Here is a 23,674-nt window from a genome sequence, read left to right as displayed (position 1 = left end):
TTGATGTAAACAAGGAAATACGAGACATCATTTATTTACAGGTCTCACATTTTATTTGCAAAAGTTTTAACTGCAAAGCAAAAAGATATTCACAAGCAGAAAAAAAGAAAATAAATGCATATCCTAAAAAATGCACTCTCCTGCACCAGTAAAACACATCATGAACTTGGACCCTTTGATAACTGGTGGATAATGCTTGTTTTTGTGTTGGTCTTAGCTGCCCTAAAGGTAAAAATCATTCTATGTGCTACATTTCATGATTTCTTATTTTTTTTAAATTTCCTTATCAGAAGATTTTAGCAGTAATGTTAACCAAGCTTCCAGCTGGTGTAAATGATGACATGTTTAGCTTTACATCAATTATAAATGCAATAACATTTTATGTTTCTGACAACACAATTCATGGTAAAAAAAAAAAAAAAAGCACTAAGTTATATGTCAGTTCACAAACTTGATTTTGACCCAAAATGCAATAGGCATTTCAGTCATTCAGTCTAGTTTTAAACATACCCCTTTCTATCACAATGATCCTGTTTGCACATAATACTGTACATGAGTGTTTTGTGTAAATAAATTGCCAGTACTGTTCTTTGAAGAACACAGTAAAAATATAAAATAGTTAAACACTTTAGATAAACTTTGCACATGGAACATTTTTCCACTTTTTTCAAATGGAAAGTGTTGAAACTCTATTCTATCTCCTCTTTGTTTTAGTGATGTGCGGCTTACGCTTTGGTGTCCGGCTGCTCTATTACTTCATCCAGCTCCTTCACAAAGTTCCTAAGAGCATCTAGGCAACGCTGTTTGATCTCCAGCAGGTTTTTGTCTAGTGGCGCTTGCAGCATTTTATCCAAGCTGGGCTCTTTTTCCACCAGCATATTCACCACCGTGCGAAACGTCTCACAGTCCTGTCTGTAATGCTGTAAACAAAACAATCACATCAAGAATGTCATTATGTATGCAATATCATAACACAACGAATAAAAAACAAAACAAAATCAAAGCCACATTATAAAGACATAATAAATTGTTCTATTTGAATGTTATAACTGTGCCCTTATCTTAAAGGGCTGATTTGTGAGAAGGATAGCTGCAAGAATGAAAAGAAAGTCTAAAAGGCAGAAGTGAATCCTGTTCTGATCTGAAACAGTGGCACTAAGAAGGAAGCTGAGCTGAGGTGGTAGAGTTGAAGATGCTCAGGTTTATACTGAGAGAGACCAGGATGGACAGGATTAGAAATATCAGAGGGACAGCTCAGGTCGAGCAGCTTGGAGACAAAATAGAGGCACAAGTCTGGTTTGAGCAAGTGAGGAGGAGGCATAGTGGATATATTGTGCAAAGGATGTTGAATATGGAGTTGCCAAGAAGGAGGAAAAGAGGAAGGTTTATAGATGTAATGAAGGAGGACATGTGGAAGGGTTGATGTGACAGAAGAGGATGCTAGCAATAGAATGAGATTGAGACAGTTTTTTGCTGTGGTGAGTAGTAAAAAAAAGAATATTATAGTCTTTGATTCTTTTTTTTCTCGTTGCCTCTTCAAAATAAAATCTTGAGTCTTTTGGCTTTAAAAGCAACGGATCTTTTTTTTTTTTCAAATTACAAGAAAAGCAAAGGATGTCGTTTGGATGTGTAGTTACACAATGAAATCAATGAGAACTAAGCAGCAGCATTCTTTCACACCACATTGCAACAAGCTCTCATGTCCCATAGAGATTTTACTGCCAACCCAAAAGCTATTAAGTTCTTTATTGGAGTCCCAGGTGCACGCTGACAACATCTTTATCACCTGAGGGAAAATGGCAAAATGCAAGGCCCTTCACTGACTCTGCACAGAGGTTTAGGGCTACACCAGCCTGTTAAGGAGGACTATGGGACATCAGAGTCTTCCAGAGTTCAGCCGCAATCACATCTACAATCACGGTCACTGGAGAACTTGAAACAGCCACTCTGCAGGTGATCAAGCAGCAAATATATATCAAAATACAGCCAGTGCAAAAAAAAAAAAAAAAATTATATCATTTCCAGCTAGTTTTCAATTTTTTTGGTTATCTCAACTATTGATAACAACTTGATCAAACAGAAGACAGTCCTTGCTCAGTTTTGCACATGTCTGAAGACGTGACCTCTTTAAAGTAATGACTTAATTAAACAGTCTCAGCATCCTTATGTTAGAAGTACTACTTATCTGTGTCATGTTCAGACCACAAAGCCATTTTAGGACTGTGGGGTGTGCAGGCATTAGTTGCTGAACTAAAATTAGCCAACTGTATCTCATCTACTATTATCAGTCTGTTAAAATACAATAAAACACACACCATCAGCTTTGCTAACTTTGAAAAGAAAAAATGCTGCCTGTCAACTTAAATCAGTGTCCGTGCTTAAACAGAAAGTGAGGTTAACCGGTTAAACACTATATTCCAGGGTTCTGTCAGTGCTGGGGAAATTAAAAACCACAGCTGCTGTTTCTTTGCCTAGATACATATCATGTAATGTCAGGCTAACTCAAAATTGTGTATCCATCAGTCTGAAGCATTTAGAAATTTACTGCCATAACCTAACCTTACCCGCTGAGAACTTACCGTAATAAAAGTTATGTGTCTCCAATATGTAATTTGCTAAATCGTTTAACTGTCATTATTGTAAATCTAGAATATTTAAAAAATATAAATTTACCACAGTCAAAATCTGAGAGGGAGTTGAGCCAGGTGGGGCTTTAAACACGCGGAAAAGGTCAAAGAAACAAGAATAACATTCACTCCTGAACAATATGGATGGAAACAGATCACCACATGGGAGCCATTTACTGTGTTTTCAAGCAAAAGAGGCTACTGAGCGAACCTGTTAGAGAGGGGAAAAAATCCCAGGCGCTGGGTCTGGTTAAAACGTTATGTGAAAATTACACACAAAACTTGGAGAGTGAAAATGAACGGTCTTCATTGTATGCTGTTCTTGATAATTACAATTAAGTTAAAAAAAAACTGCCTACAGCCTCTTTAGTTATCCTTTTTATATCATTCCTCTCTCACTTCACAGCTGAACCAGCCACAGCATGTTCAGATGCCTAATACTCGCTTATTTGTTCATTCTCGCATCTTTAACACACCTTCTTCGCTTTAGACCATTTGAAACAAGGTTAAAGGAAAAATTAATCAAATATTAGGTGAGTAAATAACTATTATGAATGAATGTTGATGCAATATAGGTTATTATCACTGTATTTCAATATGCATTGTACACATACACACAAAGGGAAGGCTGTTTAGAATGAATCTGACAGAAATATCCCAGACTGTGGGAGATGTTTGGACTGCGGCGGATGTCTTAATGTCTGCAGATCATGTCATGTGAAATTTGCAACCCCACATAATGATAGACTTCAACCCGACCACAAGGAAGTGAGCGACTCACGACACGTGTGGCCACTAAGCTGAGGGTCAGCTTCATACAGCAACGCGTGGGCCCCTTTTCTCTGTCGACCTACAAAACCATTTGTCCTTCTAACAGTTGCAACTATTTTCTACTAACAAATTTATCTCCTAAGAAAAGATCTGTCCTCCTTGAACATTTGCACAAAGTAAAAATCATTTAGAAAAAAAGCCTGGTCCAAATGTGAGAGGAAACATGGGCTAAGTGAGACACAAACATGTGGTATAATGCCCAACGCACCAATCCCACCCCTTTAATCGCCTTCGGATTGATTTTGTTTGCCATCTTTCAAAACAAAGCCATGTCTGAGCTCTTCCCAAGTTACAGCCTTTCGTGGCAGTAATTACATTTTCACTTCATTATATCCCACAGACACTGTTTTCATGCTTGAAAGAATCAAAACAGACTTGAGAATGCTTCATTTGCTTCATTTTTCTGAAGGATTAACAACCGATGTATATGTACAACATACTGAACAACTGTGGGGAGACTATTATTTCTATAAGAAATGTTTCTATTTCGCATGAACTAATAGGAAGTGTGTTTCTGACCTCAGCATGCTCTTAATGTTGTGAGTAAAGGTTGCGGTGAGGTTCTGCCTAAGTTCCTTCTCTGGAGTGGGCGCTATGGGCTGATTTTTAAGCCTGATACTACGGGCCCACACAGGACGGACCGGAGCCCCAGGAGAAATGGCAACACTAGGGGCCTTAAGGAGGAGCCTTAAAAAGCAGGCTTCTGCCCAAATCGGATGTTTGTGGAGGTCCAGATTGTGAACATACAGACAGGAGTGTGCAGTGGAATAGTGTGTGGGGGCTGGGAAGTAAAGGCTTTGAGTGAAATTATACATACGGCTCTCACATGGATGTTTAGTGAGGCTCTGTTCAAATGAGCACTGATGCAGGCAGGGGTCCTGCATAATAAGGGAAGTAGGGTAATGACTTGAGGGCTGGTACACATTAGGGGAAATTAAAAGAGCCATTTTAATCACTCAAGCTGCAAACCGGACCTCTCAATGGAGGGGCTAATAGTTGAAATGGATATGTTTCATTTGGGCTGATTGAGATGATGAATGTACTTCTAGGGAAAATCACTCCCAGGCACTTAGCTTTGGTGTGATATTGAAATATGGATGTTTTCTAAGTTTCTACTCTGTTGTTGTTATTTTACATGTTCAGACTTGTTCTGTGGTCACTTTAAAGAATAATAAACTGATCCTCTGCCCATCCGTTGCAACAGAAAAAAAAGAGAAGGAGTTATGCACTTTTAACTTAATGTTCACACACTCAGACTCTGATGGATGCAACTTGGTGTCCAGTATTTTGCTCAAGGATACTTCGACATGCAGGTTGGAGAATCCAGGGTTCGAACCACCAACCTTCTGAGAAGCACATTACCCACTCTACCTCCCAGGCCATCGCCTCCCTATGATGGCTTCAGACAGTATGTTATGGGATGCAATGAGTCACTGCATTAAATCTGTCTGTGACTGAATGAGCCTCATGCAGGGATGTCCACAAATGATTAAAACTTGAAGGAAAAAAAGCTCATTTTGAAACGACAAACATTTTTATAAAAAGAACACATTTTTTTTAACCAGTGTATTGACTCAGTGGCCCGTCTCTGCTTGCTACCTGATCGGCTCATTTCGGCATTCCTTCAGAGTGACCGAGCACTATGTGGTTTTGACTGCGCCTGTGGCAGATGTTACAGTAAAGGCGCAGTTGAGGTTGCTGCCTCTCACCACGTCTTTAAATGGCAGGGTAAGCATGTGTGTGTTAATGCCAAGAGATGTACCACACTGTGTGTGGGCCGCCTGCATCCTGCAGGGCAATTCCTGCACTGCTTTAACTGGAATAGATAAGTAGTACTGTAGTGTAAAGTGATGAAGGGGATGGAAAAAGTGCAACTCCAAATAGCAGGCCGCGAGAGGCATCGCAAACTGAGGTGCTAAGCATTTTTCTGCTTACTCATCCTCTTTTTCTACAAGAAAAATATGATTCTCACATATAAGCTACAACAAGCCGAGGCATAGCTTGTACTTATTGCTCCATGACTTACAGTGATACATAAAGTCAAGCATAAAGTCACTCAAACATGTACAGCAACAGGCCACCACACATTGAGATGAACCTATTAGCACGTCCCAGCTAAAAAAAGTGGTTCAATACGTTTGGTATTTAATAACTTAAGACATCAGCTTAGTTTCTTTCCTGAACCTGTGCCTATGTCCTCTGTAACTGGCTGATCTGAGTGGTGTATAAGTCAGTCATGAGTTGGCTTTAAAAAAAGTGAGAGAAACGAGTTACAGTGAGGCGAGTCTGAAGGTTTCACTGGCCAACAGGCGGTTCAGTACCCTGAAACAATACGCAATTAAGCTAATTTCTCTATTTCCTGTAAAATCTCAGAAATATAATCTCACCCTTTTAAGGTCAAAAAGATTTTAGTTGATGTCGTATTAAAGACCCAGTGATATGATGAATGAATAATGAAGGGTCAGCCTGAGCAAAGAGCCATATAGGTAGTTGTGGTTACCCTTAGTTACATTATCCAAAGCAACATATAAAGTAAAGTGAATTCACAGAAGGTAGACAGTTTCATGGAGGAAATTACTACCGTCTCAATTTCCAGAGCCTTCGCCTTAATGGCCTCCAACCGGCGAGCCTTGATGTCCTGCTCTGGTGTCAGCTTTGGCTCCATGCTGGCAGCCGCCGCCTCTTCCGACTCCGCTGCAGATGCTGAAGTTTTTTCCTGGCGGGCCAAAGGTTAAGGGGTTAGAGCCGAGGGCACCGCGTTTAGAAACTGGCTCTGATTTCAAAGTCTTTCAAATGGAGACAACTTTGCTCTCTTACAGGTGTTGAGTTCTTGTTTTCGTGTGTGTCTAATTATGCATGCCACATGTCAACAGTAAACAGAAATGAGGTTACCAGACAGGGTATATCGCTCTGATTACAGAGATAACCTAAAGGAAACCCAACCTTAATGTCCGTGAACCAAAGAGCAAATTTTGCTTATTATTTTTACAGTAACATGCTGATGGAGCTGCCAGATTTTTGCACAATATGTTTCACCCATAATAATCCAGATGCACACTTTTTGAGTTTTCTGTTAACTGAATTGAAATCTATTACTAAAATCATCATTTATATATTCTTTATCCTCCTTATCTGAGTAATGCATCCTTAAGATTGATAGGTTTCATTAACGCATTCACAGAACTTTTATTTGGCTCAATGTCCAAGATAAACCAAAAGAATATGTAGATCGTAATGGATATAAATTGTGAAGGATTACAGCCCCGAATGCAAATATTTTCCTCTTCTGTATTTGCAATGCAATAGTACAAGTGATATTCTGTAACATCTTCTCATAGCTTGCGTTACCTGCACTTTTTCCAGCTGTTACCACATTTGTCAGTGCATTCAGTTTAAGAGCACAACTATTTGAATCTTCTCAAAAATGTTTCTTTTACCTTTGAAGAGGCTGAACTGTGAGGGGACCCTTCCACAGAGCTGCTGGGAGTGTGGCTTGTCACCAGATTGGGTTTATCTGCAGAGAAAAGTAAAATTAGAGTAAGAAAATAAGCAGATAAGCATCCTGAGATAACTATCATACATCTGACTAATGTTACACAGAGGGACCCAAAAAATACACGTTAGTACCCATAAATACATGATTTAAAATCTGGTTTTTGTTGTTGTTTAGTCTTCTTTTTCTACAGACACCAAACTCTCCCTACTATAATGCCCAATAATGGTAAAACACCACAAAATATTTTTAAAAGATATCCTGGAGGAAAATTTGTTTTTACAGTGAGACATGAGACAGTACCTCACTTATCACAGTGAACAATTTACCACAGCCTTATGAAGCAGCTGAAAAGTACAAGTCACAGTTTTTTTTAATACTCCCTTGTTGGAGCCTCCTACACAATAGTGGTCATGGAGTTCAGCTGTGCCTAAACTGAAATATTGCCGTCTTTGGCTCCAGTGTGTCTAGAAAAAAAACAAACAAAAAAACAAATAGAAGCTAGCTGTTTATTTTAATGAAGGATACTTCTCATTTTGATTTAATTGATCTGAGATGAAAGCTAATTGGTGTTTTGCTGTGGGACTATGGAGTCTCCAGATGGCACCAACTTTCGCCGCAAAAAGGTTAGATACTGCGATAATGTTGCTCAGAGCAAACAGAAAAACTACAGTGTGAAAGTCAAGCACTTATAATAATAATGAACCATGTTAAGTGCAGAGCTAGTTATAACAGCCTAAAGCTATTGTGGGCTATTACACACTCTTACATGAGCGCCAGTCTGCCATAATCCATATGCAGTTTAATGTTATAACTGCTCATATAAACAGCACAAACATTCATGTAATGGAAGTAGTTTAATGCAGAATAGTTCTCATTTTTAGACTCACAGCCAAATGCTACATAAAGTAAGTGTACTTGTATTGCTTATTTCAGAATGTGAGAAAATTTGTTATATGTACCTGACAACAATTGACTGTAAAAATGTACTTGAACTAAACCTTTTGTGTTCATGACAAAGCCCAGTGTGCCCTATAATCAAACACACTTTTTGAGTACTTTGCTGTGCTGCTCTAATTAACATCCCAGATGGTAGTGGAGCAGGGAGGTGCATCTGTTTTCTCACTGTTTTATTACATTTTCAAAGGGCTGTAGAACATGAAGCTCAGCTTTTAACACATAAATACATTTAAGCCTCTCAGAAATCAAAGAAGTGGAGAAATTATTGTCCACACTTCTTGCTTTGTTGTATATAGCATTCGTATTCTATTTTTATCTTATTGTATATTTTTATTCTATTTTATTCTACTGTATATAGTATATTATTTTATTCTATTCTGTACAGCTGTGTACTGTATTTATTCTTATTGTATTCTAATTTTTGCGTCATAACTTTTGCACTGTCCACTTCCTGCTGTGACAAAACAAATTTCCCACGTGTGGGACTAATAAAGGTTATCTTATCTTATCTTTAAATTAATAACTCTGCTTGTGTCAGATCTCTTTAAAACATTCATAAATTTCACTGGCTCAGCACTGAAAATGATATTTCTGAAGCCTATAAAAGTCACAAAAGTGAAACTGAGTAAAATGACACACCCAGTGTGATTCTGAAGACAGTTTTAAGCTAGTGTATTTAATACATTCTGACTAAAAAAAGAGGTCAGGGTAGAGCCAAAGCCAAACCACCCCAAGCTAAGGGTACCCTTTTCCCAGCCTCTGAAAGTGTGTTTGGTGTTAGCCTAATTACCACCCTAACATTTTTCAGCACACCCTGACCCCACACATTACACACCACCTCTGAAAAACAGATGTTTCACCTGAAGCGGCTTAATTTGTTTAGACATTTTAATTATCTTTGTAAAATTGGGAGTGATTTCTAGTTTCACTTCAAAGGATATAACAGTTGCACAAAAAGTGCTGTATTAGGTAAGGCAACTTCACAACTCTCAACCTATCAATGGGCTTTTAGGTTTTTCTCATGCAAAATCAAAGAATGTGCTTTGTTATTAGATGTCCTACTATCTGCTGCCACACCGGGTCACAAGAGCAAGTTCAACTTATAGGTCGAGGAGAAGAATTGATGTTGGACTATACACATAAAGTGGACTATGAGAAAGAGTTCAAATGCAAATGTGACGTTGAACAACCGGTGATCATCCATGTGAATATCAAGGTATTGTTTTCATAGACTGACCCTTGGTGACCAGTTCTCTCTACACACACTTCCTTTGGCATCTTTTAGCTAATCCCGCTGTGAATCGGTATGCGGGCATTATCAAAATCATTAAAATGAGCTATTTGGCATCCTCAGAGGATTTTACACTTACGCTTTTGCTGTCCCTGCTGATACGTGTAGCTTTTGTCCCCATCAGGTGAGAAGTTTTTGATGTTTGATCCGGAACGAAGAGGCGGCTGGCCTTCCCTTCTTCCAGGAGAGCGATCTCGCACAATAACTGTAGGCTGAGGGTTCCTGTACTCATCATGGTCCTTTCTATGGAGAGCAAACTAATGCCATAAATACTGGTGACCAAACAAACTGCTTACTGTATGCATAGAAAAGGATTACACAAAAGGCAAACTGGATTTCTCTTTATATAACTGATTGTAATGTATCCCACAAAGATATCCCAGATTGTGTTCATCTGGAAGTAGCACTTGGATAACAAAAAAGAAGCCACTTGGAAGAGTGACAAAATGTTTTTCCCACTGACAATGTTACATCCAGATGAACAGAATCGACTTTCTGTGGTTTCCTTATCTGAATAACTGAACATGCATCAAGACTGGATCGTAATTCATATTCCAAATTCAAGCTTTGTTTGCAAACAGTTAAGAGGATGTCAACACCCAGAAATGCACGTGAGGGCACTGACTTGGCTTTTCTGTCGCGCACTGACCTTTGAGTAGGGCCTCCCCGACCTCTGTTGCGAAAAGGGTGTCCTCGACCACTCTTTCTAAGACAGAACACAACAGGAAAAAAGGCAGATTTAAGCACTAGCAAATGAAGCAGTTTAGTTAGAAGCACATTTAACGTAATCTATGAAAGTTGAGTTCAAAATGCTGTTTTAGTTACGATTGCTGGTATTAAAAACAAATGTGCAGGTTATGCATCAGTGACTCCGTCAGATTGGTGATGGAAGCAGGAAAACTAATGAAAAAGACTTGAAAGACTCCGTGGGGTACTGATAAATTTCTGGAACTAAGGCAATCTTCCACTTTGGCAAAAGCAACTGTTGGCTGGAAAATGGACTGATTATGGTCTTCCCTCACTATGATCTGTCCTCAATTTCATGCAGCCTGTAGCTACAGTAAGAACGCACTGACACTAAATCTGTTCTTTATTTACCATTAAATACAATTTCGGAGCATTTTTGCAACATTTGATAGCCCCAGCATAATTAAATCACCATAGTTCCTTACACATCGACTTCACAATTCTCCAAACTCAAAGCTTGTGTTCAAATAACCTCCAGAACAATTTAAAGGCACCTGGCTGTCACGACCTCTGCTTGAACCCAATCCTCATCTCAAACAAAAAGCAGGTCTAACAAGGGCTCAAACCTTTACGACTCATGGCCTGTTTGAAGTAGCAGACTTAGCATGCCATTTGCCAAACACTGTCATTTTATGCCGTCCAAAACAAACATTAAAGGTAGAAAAAAGCTTGTGTATCTTATTTAGAAGTCAGAAAACAACAAAAGAGAGTAAAGCGTTTATCAGACATGCGTTCACAGACAAATGACATACATTCAAAGGTTCATGTCTGCACATGAGTGCTCTTCATTCTTATAGTCAAGAGTTAAATGTATAATTTCCAGTAAGTAATAATAGTAATTTGTATATTTATCCACGCAGGCAACTTTTAATTTAGAGAGCGACTAATTAGTGCCTGAGCTGTGTCTTTATTCCCCGTCTGCATGAGTCCTGCTCGGTCTTACGGAGCAAAGAGTACCTAGAGTTTATATCTTGTGCTGGGATTGTAAGAGTAATTTTACATTTGTCAGCTTGGCCTCGTTAGTAACCTTTACATAAAACGAATCTGACTTCCAGCTCTTTGGTAATGATGAAATGACTCAAAAAAAATGAGCTGTACCTTGGCAGAACAACCAGAAGCATAAACTTTCTCTAAACTAAACACTTCATTTACACAGTTCTGATTGTGGAGCAATATTACACCAGTGCTGCTGAGGAACTGACAGAACTCTTGGCTATGCATTGTGACACAAATAGGATCAATACTGAAATTTTTAGTCATTGCAATCTTTGTTTAAAATACCCTCCTTTTCTACTCACAGAAACACCTGACAGATCCAAAGTTCACATAAAGGCTCAGTAATTACACAAGCAAGTCAAATTAAATGGGCGTCTTTGTAATTTTACAGTTAAACAGTACAGAATTCCTTCTTTAGTTGTTGTGCAGTGGGTGAGACTGATATAAGTGGGGAATCTGGTAATTAACTGTGAAAATATTCACTTGATTTTAAAGTATTTTTTCATTAAACAAAAACTATAGATTTAGTTTAGAATTACACAGAAGGCAGGTTGTACTACATACTGTATGACCACTCTGTGCATTCTGGGTTTTTACAATTTTACCAAAATGCCTCATTTTAAAGTTCATCTACAATGTCACTGTCAGCATTTTACAAATTATGATAAATCTAACGTGGCAATCCAGCAGTGTCAGCATGAAAAAAAACAGAAGGGGCAAATTTAAAAATGTGATATATGAGCTTACAATTTAAGCTGGCAAAATGCTTTTTTAATGCCAGGCATTCCTTCACAAGCTTTAAATAATATGCACTTAACAGAATTACTGCATCATACATATTCAAGATTAAATGACAACCTGAAATTATCTAATATTCATTTAGGAATATTAGGAACTTTAGGAAAATAAGGCCAGAAATTAAATAAGACCTGCTGCTCAGAGTGTCAGAGACATGTATGTGTATATGGGTGTGTGTTTGTGTGGGTGGGTGGGTGTTTAACTGTGGACAGAGTGTCCAGCTGTTTTTCCTCTCAGGGTGGGGTTGTCTGACTTAGTGAGTAGACACTAGTGGCCTTTGTCCCCTTCTGTAGCCTGGTATGACTCCTTGAAAGTGAGGCTTGGGCCTATAAACTGGTGGTATGTCGAAGTGGCCAACGAGAAAAGAGTGTCTGCTGATGTAGCTGCTAAGAAACCACTTTTAAGGAAAAGCAATAAGCAGGAGAGATTTGTTTGGGCCAAGAAACACAAAGAAAGGACATTAGACCAGGGGAAATCTGTGCTTTAATCTTATAAGTCCAAATTTGAAATCTTTAGCTCTACCCACTGTGTCTTTGTGCGACGCAGAAAAGGTGAAGGGATGGTCTCTACATGCATGGTTTCCACCATGAAATATGGAAGAGGAGGTGTGATGGTGTGGGGGTACTTTGCTGACGACACTGATGGGGATTTATTCAAAACTGAACGTACACTGAACCAGCACGGCTACTACAGGATCCTGCAGTAATATGCCATCCCATCCGGTTTACGTTTAGTTGGGCCATCATTTATTTTTCAACAGGACAATGACCCCAAACACACCTCCAAGCTGTGTAGGGCTGTTTGACCAAGTAGGAAAGTGATGGAGTATTGCACCAGATGTGCTGGCCTTCACAGTCACCTGACCTAAACCCCATCAAGATGGTTTGGGATGAGATGGACCGCAAAGTGAAGGCAAAAGGGCCAACAAGTGCTCAGCGTCTCTGGGAACTCCTTCAAGACTCTTCGAAAACCATTTCAGATGACTGCCTCATGAAGCTCATCGAGAGAATGCCAAGGGTGTGCAAAGCAGAAATCAACGCAAAGGGTGGCTGTTTTCAAGAAACTTTTTTGATGTTTTTCAAACTTTTTGTTTACTGCATAATTCCATATGTGTTCATTCATAGTTTTGATCCCTTCAGTTAGAATCTCCAAAGTAAACAGTCATGTAAATAAAGAAAAACCATGAAATGAGAAGGTGTGTTCAAACTTTTGATTGAGCTTACTTTTTAAAAGACAGAACTCTGCCACCATCTAGTGGTCAATAGAATGGATTACACAAAGAATTCATCAGAGTTGAGATCTGACACAAAGTAATGAAGACGAAATATAAAAAGCAAAAATTGTTGACAAATTGAATACCTTAAAAAAAACAAAAAGAATGAACATACTACCTTGAGCTTAACTGATGCCTCAAATCATCTTTGCTATAACACTGCTGAGAATACGGTGCCTCCTGAAAAAAAGAAAAAAAAATCACAATTTCAGTAACTTTAATGGCGAAAGGCCACAAATGCAGATTTAACACAACACAGATTCAGGTTTCTGAACCACATTTGCAAATCAAGTTTATCGTACACTTTGGTGGGGAGAGGAATTTCTACGGAAATTGCCCAAGTTGAGATTTTCATCAAAGCCTCGTTGATTGTTCGCTGGATAACTGCCGTCCTCAGAATAGCCTCTTCCATCATGGTAATCACGAGGACTTCCATACCATGGATCATCATTAAATCTTCTGTCTAATTCCACTCCCGGCCGTGGCATGTGGGACCTCTTTTCGACAATATTTACAACCCGCTGAACTGTCACCTGAAATAACAGCACAACACATTTGATATTTCAGAGCATACTATCCTTAATGCAGCATCAAATAGAATAAGAGAAACATGTCTAAAATTTCTGAGTGTCAAAAGACTTGGAAAGAACACTGACCTCCTAAAAAGTGGTCAAATACTCATCAACACATACATACTCTGTCTACAAGACTATAGTAATGATAACATCATAACACCAGAGATTCCTACTAATAAAATTCTTTTCACTAAATACAAATGAATTAGTCATGAAAAGCACATTCTCTCACCTCTCTTCCATCCACTGGTAAGAAGTGTTCTTCATATGCTTCTCTAATAAATGATTTTCGGCCATGTCGATATGCCACTGCAAAAAAACAACAACAAAAAAAAACATTTTAAAAAAGGGGATTAAATAGCTGTTTATCAATATAGACACTATTATAACATTGCTCTACAGTCAGCCAAAATAAAGACAACGTTTTAAAGAATGATCTTAATACATCAATGATCTCTCGTCATCACGGCCCTCACGGCCCCCCTCCTGGACCCCCTGCAGTTTGCATACAGAGCCAACAGGTCTGTAGACGACGCCATCAACATGGCCCTACACTTCATCCTGCAGCATCTGGACTCCCCAGGAACCTACGCCAGGATCCTGTTTGTGGACTTCAGCTCTGCCTTCAACACCATCCTTCCAGACCATCTCCGAGGTAGGGCTGAACGATATATCGCATTTGCGATAATATCGCGACATGATCAAGTGCAATTTTCTAACCGCAAAGGCTGCAATTATACTCTGGACATGTCCAAATTCATGGGCTGCATCCTCCTGAGGCCGCATTTGTAGACCGATTACGTCACGGCGACGTGCCGAAGGCTGTCCAAATTACTACCATATCCCAGAATTCATAGCGCGGCCCAGCCAAACTCCAGTTTCCAGCAATGGCGGCCGCTACTAAGTTTTAAAATTACTCATACTAATCTTTCTGGGTCACAAAATAAACTTTTAACATATTTTCAGGCGAGAAAGTAGTTGTGTAAACATCAAATATCTGCTCGGTTTATCAAGATATCCCATATTTGCAAAAGTGCTTCGACGTTTTCAGAGGCGTCTGCTACCCACCAGCTCGACAGCTAGCCGGGAGCTCGAGGGTTACTGATGCGGCCGAGAACGGCACAACTCCCGGCACATCATTTTCAGATCACCGCGGAGTTTCGCTGCTCGGGTTAAACGTAATATATAAGTCACTTAGACAACCTAAAAATGTTATTGTTGGGCTTTTTTCAGTGTTTTGTTTGTTCGTGAGTAAATCGGTTTGGCTGAGATTAAAGTTATTAGATTAGATAAAATAAAACTTTATTAATCCCCCGGGTGGGTTCCTCCTTGGTTTTCACACAGCTGACTAAACGTCAAACAGAAAACTTATTAAACAGAAGTATGAGACAGTCGAGAATTTACACCAGTGTCTGGTTATATTTTAGATAGCAAGAAGCAGACGGCCGAGTTTATTAAACTCCACCGAGACAGCGGTGACGCTAATCAGAACTAGACCGTCCAATTTCACGCCTTTAAATTTTAAAGGCGTGTTTGTGTGTGTGTTTATACAATTGCTATTATGTTTGCACTTTATGTGTAATGTTACTGACTGCAGAGATCAGTAAGATGTGTGTATTTTTTATTTATTAGTTTTATTTATTTAATATTATTTTTTAATTGAATGACTGTCTAGTAGTTCACAGATGTCGAAAAACTGAGTGTGGTAAAGCCACTGATTTTTTTTATGTATATTTCTGCAATCTGCACATTGTACTGACTTTCATTTTAATGTTTACACCAGGGTTCCTTGTCAGCACTTTATGCTCAGATGTTTGTAAGCTAAAAATAAACTATTGTGTATGTTCAAATATACTGTTGTGATTGACAAAGTTAAATAAAAATGTCAGTCATCAATTCATGCATCACCTCATGTCATCATAACAGAGGTCTGTCTTCCAGGAAAGAACAGTTTAAAATTAATGTAATATAGTATTGGCCATACTATATGATGTATTGCTTGTCTTTGTTTAATAATACAGAAGACAAAGACCTTAAAAAATAATCGCATATCGCATCGCAATCGCAATATTGGGGCAAAAAATCGCAATTAGATTATTTTCCATAATCGTTCAGCCCTACTCCGAGGCAAGCTTTCCCAGATGAATGTGCCTGATCCCATCTGCCGGTGGATCACTGACTTCCTGACGGACAGGAAGCAGCATGTGAGGCTGGGAAAGAATGTCTCGGACTCCTGGACCATCAGCACCGGCTCCCCTCAGGGCTGTGTTCTTTCTCCCCTGCTCTTCTCCCTGTATACTAACTGCTGCACCTCCACCCACCAGTCTGTCAAGCTAATCAAGTTTGCAGATGACACCACCGTTATTGGACTCATCTCGGACGGGGATGAGTCTGCCTACAGGAGGGAGGTTGAACGTCTGGTGTCCTGGTGCAGCCACAACAACCTGGTGCTGAATGCCCAGAAGACAGTGGAGATTATTGTGGACTTCAGGAAGCACACAGCTCCACCCCCCACCCCCCCCCATCATCCTGACTGACACCCCCATCACCTCTGTGGACTCATTCCACTTCCTGGGTACCACCATCACCCAGGACCTGAAGTGGGAGCCCACCATCACCTCCGTCATTAAGAAAGCCCAGCAGAGGATGTACTTCCTGAGGCAGCTGAAGAAATTCAACCTGCCAACACGGACGATGATGCAGTTCTACACTGCAATCATCGAGTCCATCCTCACCTCCTCCATCACCGTGTGGTACGCTGGAGCCACTATCAGGGACAAACAGAGACTGCAGCGTGTTGTGCGCTCTGCTGAGAAGGTGATTGGCTGCAGACTCCCATCTCTGCAGGACCTGTACACCTCCAGGACACTGGGGCGTGCAGCTCGGATCTCAGCTGACCCTTCTCACCCTGGACACAGTCTGTTTGACCTGCTCCCCTCAGGCAGGAGGCTCCGGTCCATTCGCACCAGAACCTCTCGCCACAAGAACAGTTTCTTCCCCTCTGCTGTGACACATGAACAGTAACCGTATGACTGTTCCCACCACTAACACATGACCCTACGCTGTGTTCACTGCATCATTCCATGTTTGGCACTGATCACCACCTGCACTCATGTATATATCATGTATATATCTATCTATCTACTTAGCACTTTTAATTCTTATTCTCATTTTTATTTTCATGTCTATTTAAGCTTAATTTATAACAGTATTTATAACAGTATGTTTGCACTGAAGCACCGCAGCAATTTCCTAATGTTGTAAACCCGCTCAACATTTGGCAATAAAACCCTTTCTGATTCTGATTCTGATCAGAGATATTCTACTCTTTATGTAAGGCAGGGGAAAAAAGGTTTGATGATTACACACACGATTCTTTCACTACTCCTCTTAAACTCAGGGAACCCAGCCTGTAGACAACCCTTATCAGGTAGTGTGATATGAACAGGATATAGAAAACTAAAATTTTAAATTTTACTTTCTGAGCCCCGTTTTGCTGTTAGACACGAACTTTTCGGGTCATTTATGTGTGTGACATTGGAAGGATGTCCAAGGGAAGGAGACAAACTGAGAAAAACCTTACTGCCGAGAGTTGTGCTAATGCTGGCGCAGCAGAGGATGCTAGTGCATTCCCCCCCCCTCTTAATTTTTTTTTTTATGAGTCTGTTTGTTGTTGTTTTTTGTTTTGTTTTTTTCTCTGCATTTTGCATTATTGTATGCTTTGCATTCAAACCTTTGTCTAATAAAAAGACTTTTGATAGAAAAAAAAAGAAAACTGAAATGGATGCCTGATGATCTCTCAAACTATTCTAGCTAGAAAAACTAGACTAGAACAAAAACTTCACTTCATGGTGTTTTGTGAGTTCTCAAAAGTGATGTTCTTGGCACAGACATCATTTCAAGCAGACTCTACAATAGGGCTGGGCCATATTATACCGTTCACGGTAATACCGGTATAATGTTAGGCAACGATAGGAAAATGAAATATCGTGATAGAATGGGAGTAAAACGCGCATGCGCAGTGCCTTTGTTTTCATACGCACATGGCCGATTGTTGAGTGAAACAGATGAACCAGAATTGGTTTGTAAAAATGGTGCAACTTCCGTGATGTGGAACTGGTTTGGTGTTTGTCCGTCAGATACACGACAAAGCACATTTTTTTGCAGAACATGCAAGCGGCCGTTGTTATTGTCATATTTGTCGGACTAAGATGCTCTTAAATCTGGGAGTAATCTGGGTCCTAAACTCCGTATGCTTCAGGTCAAACAACACTGCAGCATCACTTAGAGTTAAAAACTGTCTAAATTCTTTCATCTTTAATAAAACGATCAGCATTGCTGCTTTACCAGGTGTAACTATGAAGTTTAACTTCCAGGCATCCATGAAAACTAAAGTTATTACATTTAACGGAGTTAGAAGTTAGCAGGAAGCTAGCGGAAGTTAGCTCGCTAGTTTCGCTAGTTACCTAAGCATGATATAGCATGTTCTGACTGAGAGATTTCTGAAAAAATTCAAACGTACAGCTCTGCTATCACTTCCAACATAAATGAAGACAGGAAACTAAACAGCAGTGACGTTTGTAGGGTTACTGAAGTTGGGCTAGCTGGTATATAATGATGTGCTACGTGATCGCTAGCGACACAGCTATGTTAGCATAACATAAACAGTGAAGCTGGAGGACGAACACTAACACTTTTCCACTTATAAAAGTTAACGTGAAGGTTCTTCATGGTTAGAGACAAATGCAATCGCATGGCAGGATGTTGTAAACGGACCAAACTTCAGTCAGGAGAACAACTGAGATGATCCATCCACAATATGAGGTTAGTCATTAATAGACTGCAACAACATGGGAATAGAGCAGCTGCCAGAGAATTCAACATTAATGAATCAATGGTACAGAAGTGGAGGAAGCAAGAAGAATGAGTTTAATGAAACCAAGATGGCGCCGCGTATGGATGCCCTGGTGCTTCAGTGCGTTACTTTTGTTTTGATTTTGTGCATTTCTTCTGTGTCTGGGCACTCCTCTGGATACTCTTACACCAGAGAAGAGCTCCTTAACTGCAGGACTACAACGCCTGTGGATTTATTTCCAATATTTGTCGCATCTGCGGCAGATTTACTGCAGACTCTGATCAGGAAAGTGAGACGTCGAAAGAGAGGTAAGCGGGCCGGCGTACTCGTGCGTTTGAGGAGACGCGGACTGCGAACGGCCCTTCCTGGGATCTTCCTTTCTAATGTACGCTCACTCGGGAATAAGATAGACGAACTGGCCCTGATGAGAAGCATGAACAGAGACTTTGCCTCCTCCTGTGTCTTATGTTTTACGGAGTCGTGGCTCAGTGAGAACATCCCGGACTGCGCGCTCAAGCTGGAGGGCTTTCATCTGCTGCGCGCGGACCGGCAGGCCGCTCTCTCCGGTAAAACCAAAGGTGGAGGTGTCTGCTTCTACATCAATAGTGGCTGGTGCACAGATGTAACAGTGATTGCTCAGCACTGCTCTCCCTCTCTGGAATACCTTTTTATTCACTGCAAACCGTTTTATTCTCCGCGGGAGTTTGCTTCATTCATCCTGGCCGCTGTTTACATCCCGCCAGACGCGGATGCGCAAGCAGCTCAGTGCGCACTCGCAGAGCAGATTCTCCACATGGAGCGGACATACCCGGACTCTCTCATCATTGCTCTTGGGGACTTTAACAAAGCCAATCTGAGCCATGAGCTTCCGAAATACAAGCAGTATATTAAATGCCCGACCAGAGAGGAGAGGACATTGGACCACTGCTACAGCACGATCAGTGGGGCCTATCGCGCGGTGCCCCGCGCTTCACTCGGACTTTCTGACCACGTGATGATCCACCTGATCCCCGCGTACAGACAGAGGCTGAAGCTCTCCAAACCTGTCGTGAGGACCAAAAAACTGTGGAGCAACGAGGCTGTGGAGGAGCTTCGCACGTGTTTGGAGACCACAGACTGGGACACAATGAAGGCTGCTTCTAACAGCTTGGACGAGTTTACGGACACTGTCACCTCCTATATCCACTTCTGTGAGGACAGCATTGTGCCATCACGCACCAGGGTGAGTTATAACAATGACAAACCCTGGTTTACTCCTAAACTCAAAAAGCTGTGGCTGGAAAAGAGAAAGGCGTTCAGAAGCGGAGACAGGGACTGCTACAGAGAGGCCAAGTACAGGTTCACTAAAGAAGTGGACATTGCTAAACATCAGCACTCTGAGAAGATGCAGCAGCAGATCTCAGAGAATGACTCGGCCTCTGTGTGGAAAGGTTTTAGGAATATTACAAACTACAAGCCTAAAACCCCCCACTCCACTGATGACTTGCTCTTAGCCAACACCCTTAACGACTTCTACTGCCGTTTTGACGAGCCATCAGGCAGCCTTCACACCTCCAACGACCCCAACAATAGAGACACTTTGGACACTCATTCCCCCACCTCTCCCCCCTCCATAGAGCCATCACCACCTTCAAACTGTTCACCTGCAACACCCGCCTCCTCACCCCACACAAAAGAGGATTTCACACCACCTCCTCCCACCACAACTCTTCATATTCATGAAGCAGATGTGAGGAAGCAGTTTAGGAGTCTGAATGCTCGGAAAGCTCCCGGCCCAGACGGTGTGTCTCCTGCCACCCTCAGACACTGTGCAAACGAGCTGGCCCCAGTGTTTTCTGGCATTTTTAACTCCTCACTGCAGGCATGTCATGTGCCTGCCTGCTTCAAGTCCTCTACCATAATCCCTGTCCCCAAGAAACCTAGGATCACTGGACTAAATGACTACAGACCCGTGGCTCTGACATCTGTGGTCATGAAGTCATTTGAGCGCCTGGTTCTCTCCTATCTCAAGACCCTCACGGCCCCCCTTCTGGACCCCCTGCAGTTTGCATATAGAGCCAACAGGTCTGTAGACGACGCCATCAACATGGCCCTACACTTCATCCTGCAGCATCTGGACTCCCCAGGAACCTACGCCAGGATCCTGTTTGTGGACTTCAGCTCTGCCTTCAACACCATCCTTCCAGACCATCTCCGAGGCAAGCTTTCCCAGATGAATGTGCCTGATCCCATCTGCCGGTGGATCACTGACTTCCTGACGGACAGGAAGCAGCATGTGAGGCTGGGAAAGAATGTCTCGGACTCCCGGACCATCAGCACCGGCTCCCCTCAGGGCTGTGTTCTTTCTCCTCTGCTCTTCTCCCTGTACACCAACTGCTGCACCTCCACCCACCAGTCTGTCAAGCTAATCAAGTTCGCAGATGACACCACCGTTATTGGGCTCATCTCGGACGGGGATGAGTCTGCCTACAGGAGGGAGGTTGAACGTCTGGTGACCTGGTGCAGCCACAACAACCTGGTGCTGAATGCCCAGAAGACAGTGGAGATTATTGTGGACTTCAGGAAGCACACAGCCCCACTCCCCCCCATCATCCTGACTGACACCCCCATCACCTCTGTGGACTCATTCCGCTTCCTGGGTACCACCATCACCCAGGACCTGAAGTGGGAGCCCACCATCACCTCCGTCATCAAGAAAGCCCAGCAGAGGATGTACTTCCTGAGGCAGCTGAAGAAATTCAACCTGCCAACACGGACGATGATGCAGTTCTACACTGCAATCATCGAGTCCATCCTCACCTCCTCCATCACCGTGTGGTACGCTGGAGCCACTATCAGGGACAAACAGAGACTGCAGCGTGTTGTGCGCTCTGCTGAGAAGGTGATTGGCTGCAGACTCCCATCTCTGCAGGACCTGTACACCTCCAGGACACTGCGGCGTGCAGCCCGGATCTCAGCTGACCCTTCTCACCCTGGACACAGTCTGTTTGACCTGCTCCCCTCAGGCAGGAGGCTCCGGTCCATTCGCACCAGAACCTCTCGCCACAAGAACAGTTTCTTCCCCTCTGCTGTTGGACACATGAACAATAACCATATGACTGTCCCCGCCACTAACACATGACCCTACGCTGTGTCACTGCATCATTTCATGTTTGGCACTGATCACCACCTGCACTCATGCACATATCTTTCTACATAGCACTTTTAATTCTTATTCTTACTTTTATTTTATTTTATTTATTTTTTTCATGTCTATTTAAGTGCTATTTATGACACTGTTTGCACTGAAGCACCGCAGCAATTTCCTAATGTTGTAAACCTCAACATCTGGCAATAAACCCCATTCTGATTCTGATTCTGATTCTTTAATAAAGTTTGATTTATCTGACTGCTTTGTTTCGCTTAATGTGCCTTATAATCCCGTGCACCTTATGGTCTGAAAAATACATACTGCACACTGCAGTTTAATGTTGCAAAGCACCTCTTTTTAACTTCAGTGGATATTATACATGGTTATGCTCAGGATATGTCAGCCCATTTCTACTGGAAATGCCTTTTGGTTAAACTTTCAGCAAGGAATTTGCATTTGCACTGTTACATTTTTATAAAGCTTTAATGTACATAAAAACCAGCTTCTTGTTTAAGTGAAAATAAATGGAAGGTTGTCTTTTTGCGCTAGTAATGTTGTGGAGTTGTATTTTGTCTCGCATCAATTATATCGTCGGTTATATCGTTATCGCAAATTTTCAAATATATATCGTGATAAATATTTTTGGCCATATCGCCCTGCTCTACTCTACAATATATGTCTGAAAACCACGCATGTAAACATTTAGGGTAGTTATAGCTCAGGAGGCAGAGCGAGTCTTCTGCTAATCAAAACATTGGTGAAAATAGGCTTTAAAGTCTATACTGATTCATGCAAATGTTCATTGCTTATGGATTAGATTTTATGGTTTTGATGGCCAAAGGGATGACTTATCACATAATGAGAATTTGTGCTGAAGCCTGCAGCTGCCATGCACAAGTGTCTCTCTTGTCTTCTCTCTTGTCTTTTTTTTTTAAAGACTAGAGTGCTTAAATCCAGAGATCTGATGGCTTTAAATCACTACTTGATGTTTGGCAAAATCCCATCTCATCAAACTAGAGGAAATAACAAAGGCATGTAAGTTAACACAGGGTGGCACTGTAAGTACTCTGGGATAAAACCCCAAGCTCAGCTCGAGCCTTTTGTGTGTGGAGTTTGCCTGCTCCCCCTTTACACCGGTATCCTGCCACAGTCAAGTCATCTGTTGAGTTAGTTGGAGATTAGTAAATGTGGATCTTAGAGTGTTTTGTTATCTGTAAATCTGTGTTACTCCTATTATGCCTGGTGACCTGTTCAGAGTCTCCCCTGCCTCTCATCCTCTGTCAGCTGGGACAGGCTCCACCCACCAGTGAATTGGTCAAGGGTTTGATAAGAGTTTAAGAAAACGGATGAGGGTCTACACAGACAGAGACAAATGAATCCATCCTTGGAAACTTAAGAGATTGAGAAACGCATAACAATATATCGCAGTCTCAAATGAACTTGCTCAGGGCACTGAACACAGTAGAAGAGCCAAAAACGTTCCCTTATGAGCTCAGATCTGTATTATAATGTACCAGTAACGCACCGAAAAGTTAGTATATTTACTTACTACCAAAAGAATGTTTTTGGTTCTCCGTCTGGTATTTTCAAGATGTTTCAGTTGCGAATGATGAACCTGTAAGAAAGAAAAAAGTATTTGGGGAAAGCAAACCATGCGAGACCACATCATAAGGCCATTTCTGTTAAATACTAAATACGTGACTCTGCCAGTTTTTTGTATTATGCTGCTCTAAATCAAGGACATAGCTGTTTTATCTATGTTATTACCAATGCTAACTAGCTAAGCTAACACATGAGGCGAGGTCTTCAGAAACTCACCAAGTAGTGATTTCTATGTCTCTCACCGCGACGTCCACATTATAGAATCCTCCTATCGCAAAAAGGCTCCCATAAATAGATACAAATTATACGAAAGTCCAAACTATTCAAAAGTAAAACCAAAACAACCCCAGCAACACTGCAAAGCACCACCCTGCACTGATTCTTGTTTTCTATTTTGAACAAATTTAATAACAACGTTCATGCCATCTCATAGCGCCACCTAGCGCGCCGGAGTATACAAATCAGAATACAATTTACGTTATATACAGTATAATAA

At 41.3% G+C, this 23,674-nt stretch overlaps 1 protein-coding gene across 1 annotated transcript; it reads right to left on the bottom strand.

Annotated features, from left to right (window-relative positions):
- Nucleotides 1-44: 44 nt before the first annotated feature.
- Nucleotides 45-23,563, bottom strand: LOC146704873 (uncharacterized). The gene is made up of 10 exons (XM_085462325.1): nt 23,395-23,563; nt 23,126-23,191; nt 13,824-13,900; nt 13,319-13,549; nt 13,135-13,196; nt 9,852-9,908; nt 9,282-9,445; nt 6,896-6,972; nt 6,040-6,174; nt 45-920 (listed from the first exon to the last, which is right to left on the bottom strand). Coding segments are annotated over exons 2-10 (999 nt in total). The 5' UTR covers nt 23,127-23,191; nt 23,395-23,563; the 3' UTR covers nt 45-725.
- Nucleotides 23,564-23,674: the final 111 nt, after the last annotated feature.

The sequence above is a fragment of the Copadichromis virginalis genome, linkage group LG7 (genome assembly GCF_057382275.1).
Source record: "Copadichromis virginalis isolate Kocher_CV1m ecotype Utaka linkage group LG7, C_Virginalis_male_GT1.1, whole genome shotgun sequence".
NCBI classification, from domain to species: Eukaryota; Metazoa; Chordata; class Actinopteri; order Cichliformes; family Cichlidae; genus Copadichromis; species Copadichromis virginalis.
The sequence above is the reverse complement of the archived record's forward strand: the minus strand, read 5'-3'. Positions and strand labels throughout refer to the sequence as shown.

Excerpts from the sequence above, each read along its gene's own strand:
- LOC146704873 (XM_085462325.1), bottom strand. Across the intron at positions 9,909-13,134 it reads AGGCATCAGTTAAGCTCAAG|AAAGAGTGGTCGAGGACACC; the intron begins GTAGTATGTTCA and ends GTTCTGTCTTAG. Across the intron at positions 6,175-6,895 it reads ACAGTTCAGCCTCTTCAAAG|GAAAAAACTTCAGCATCTGC; the intron begins GTAAAAGAAACA and ends TTGGCCCGCCAG.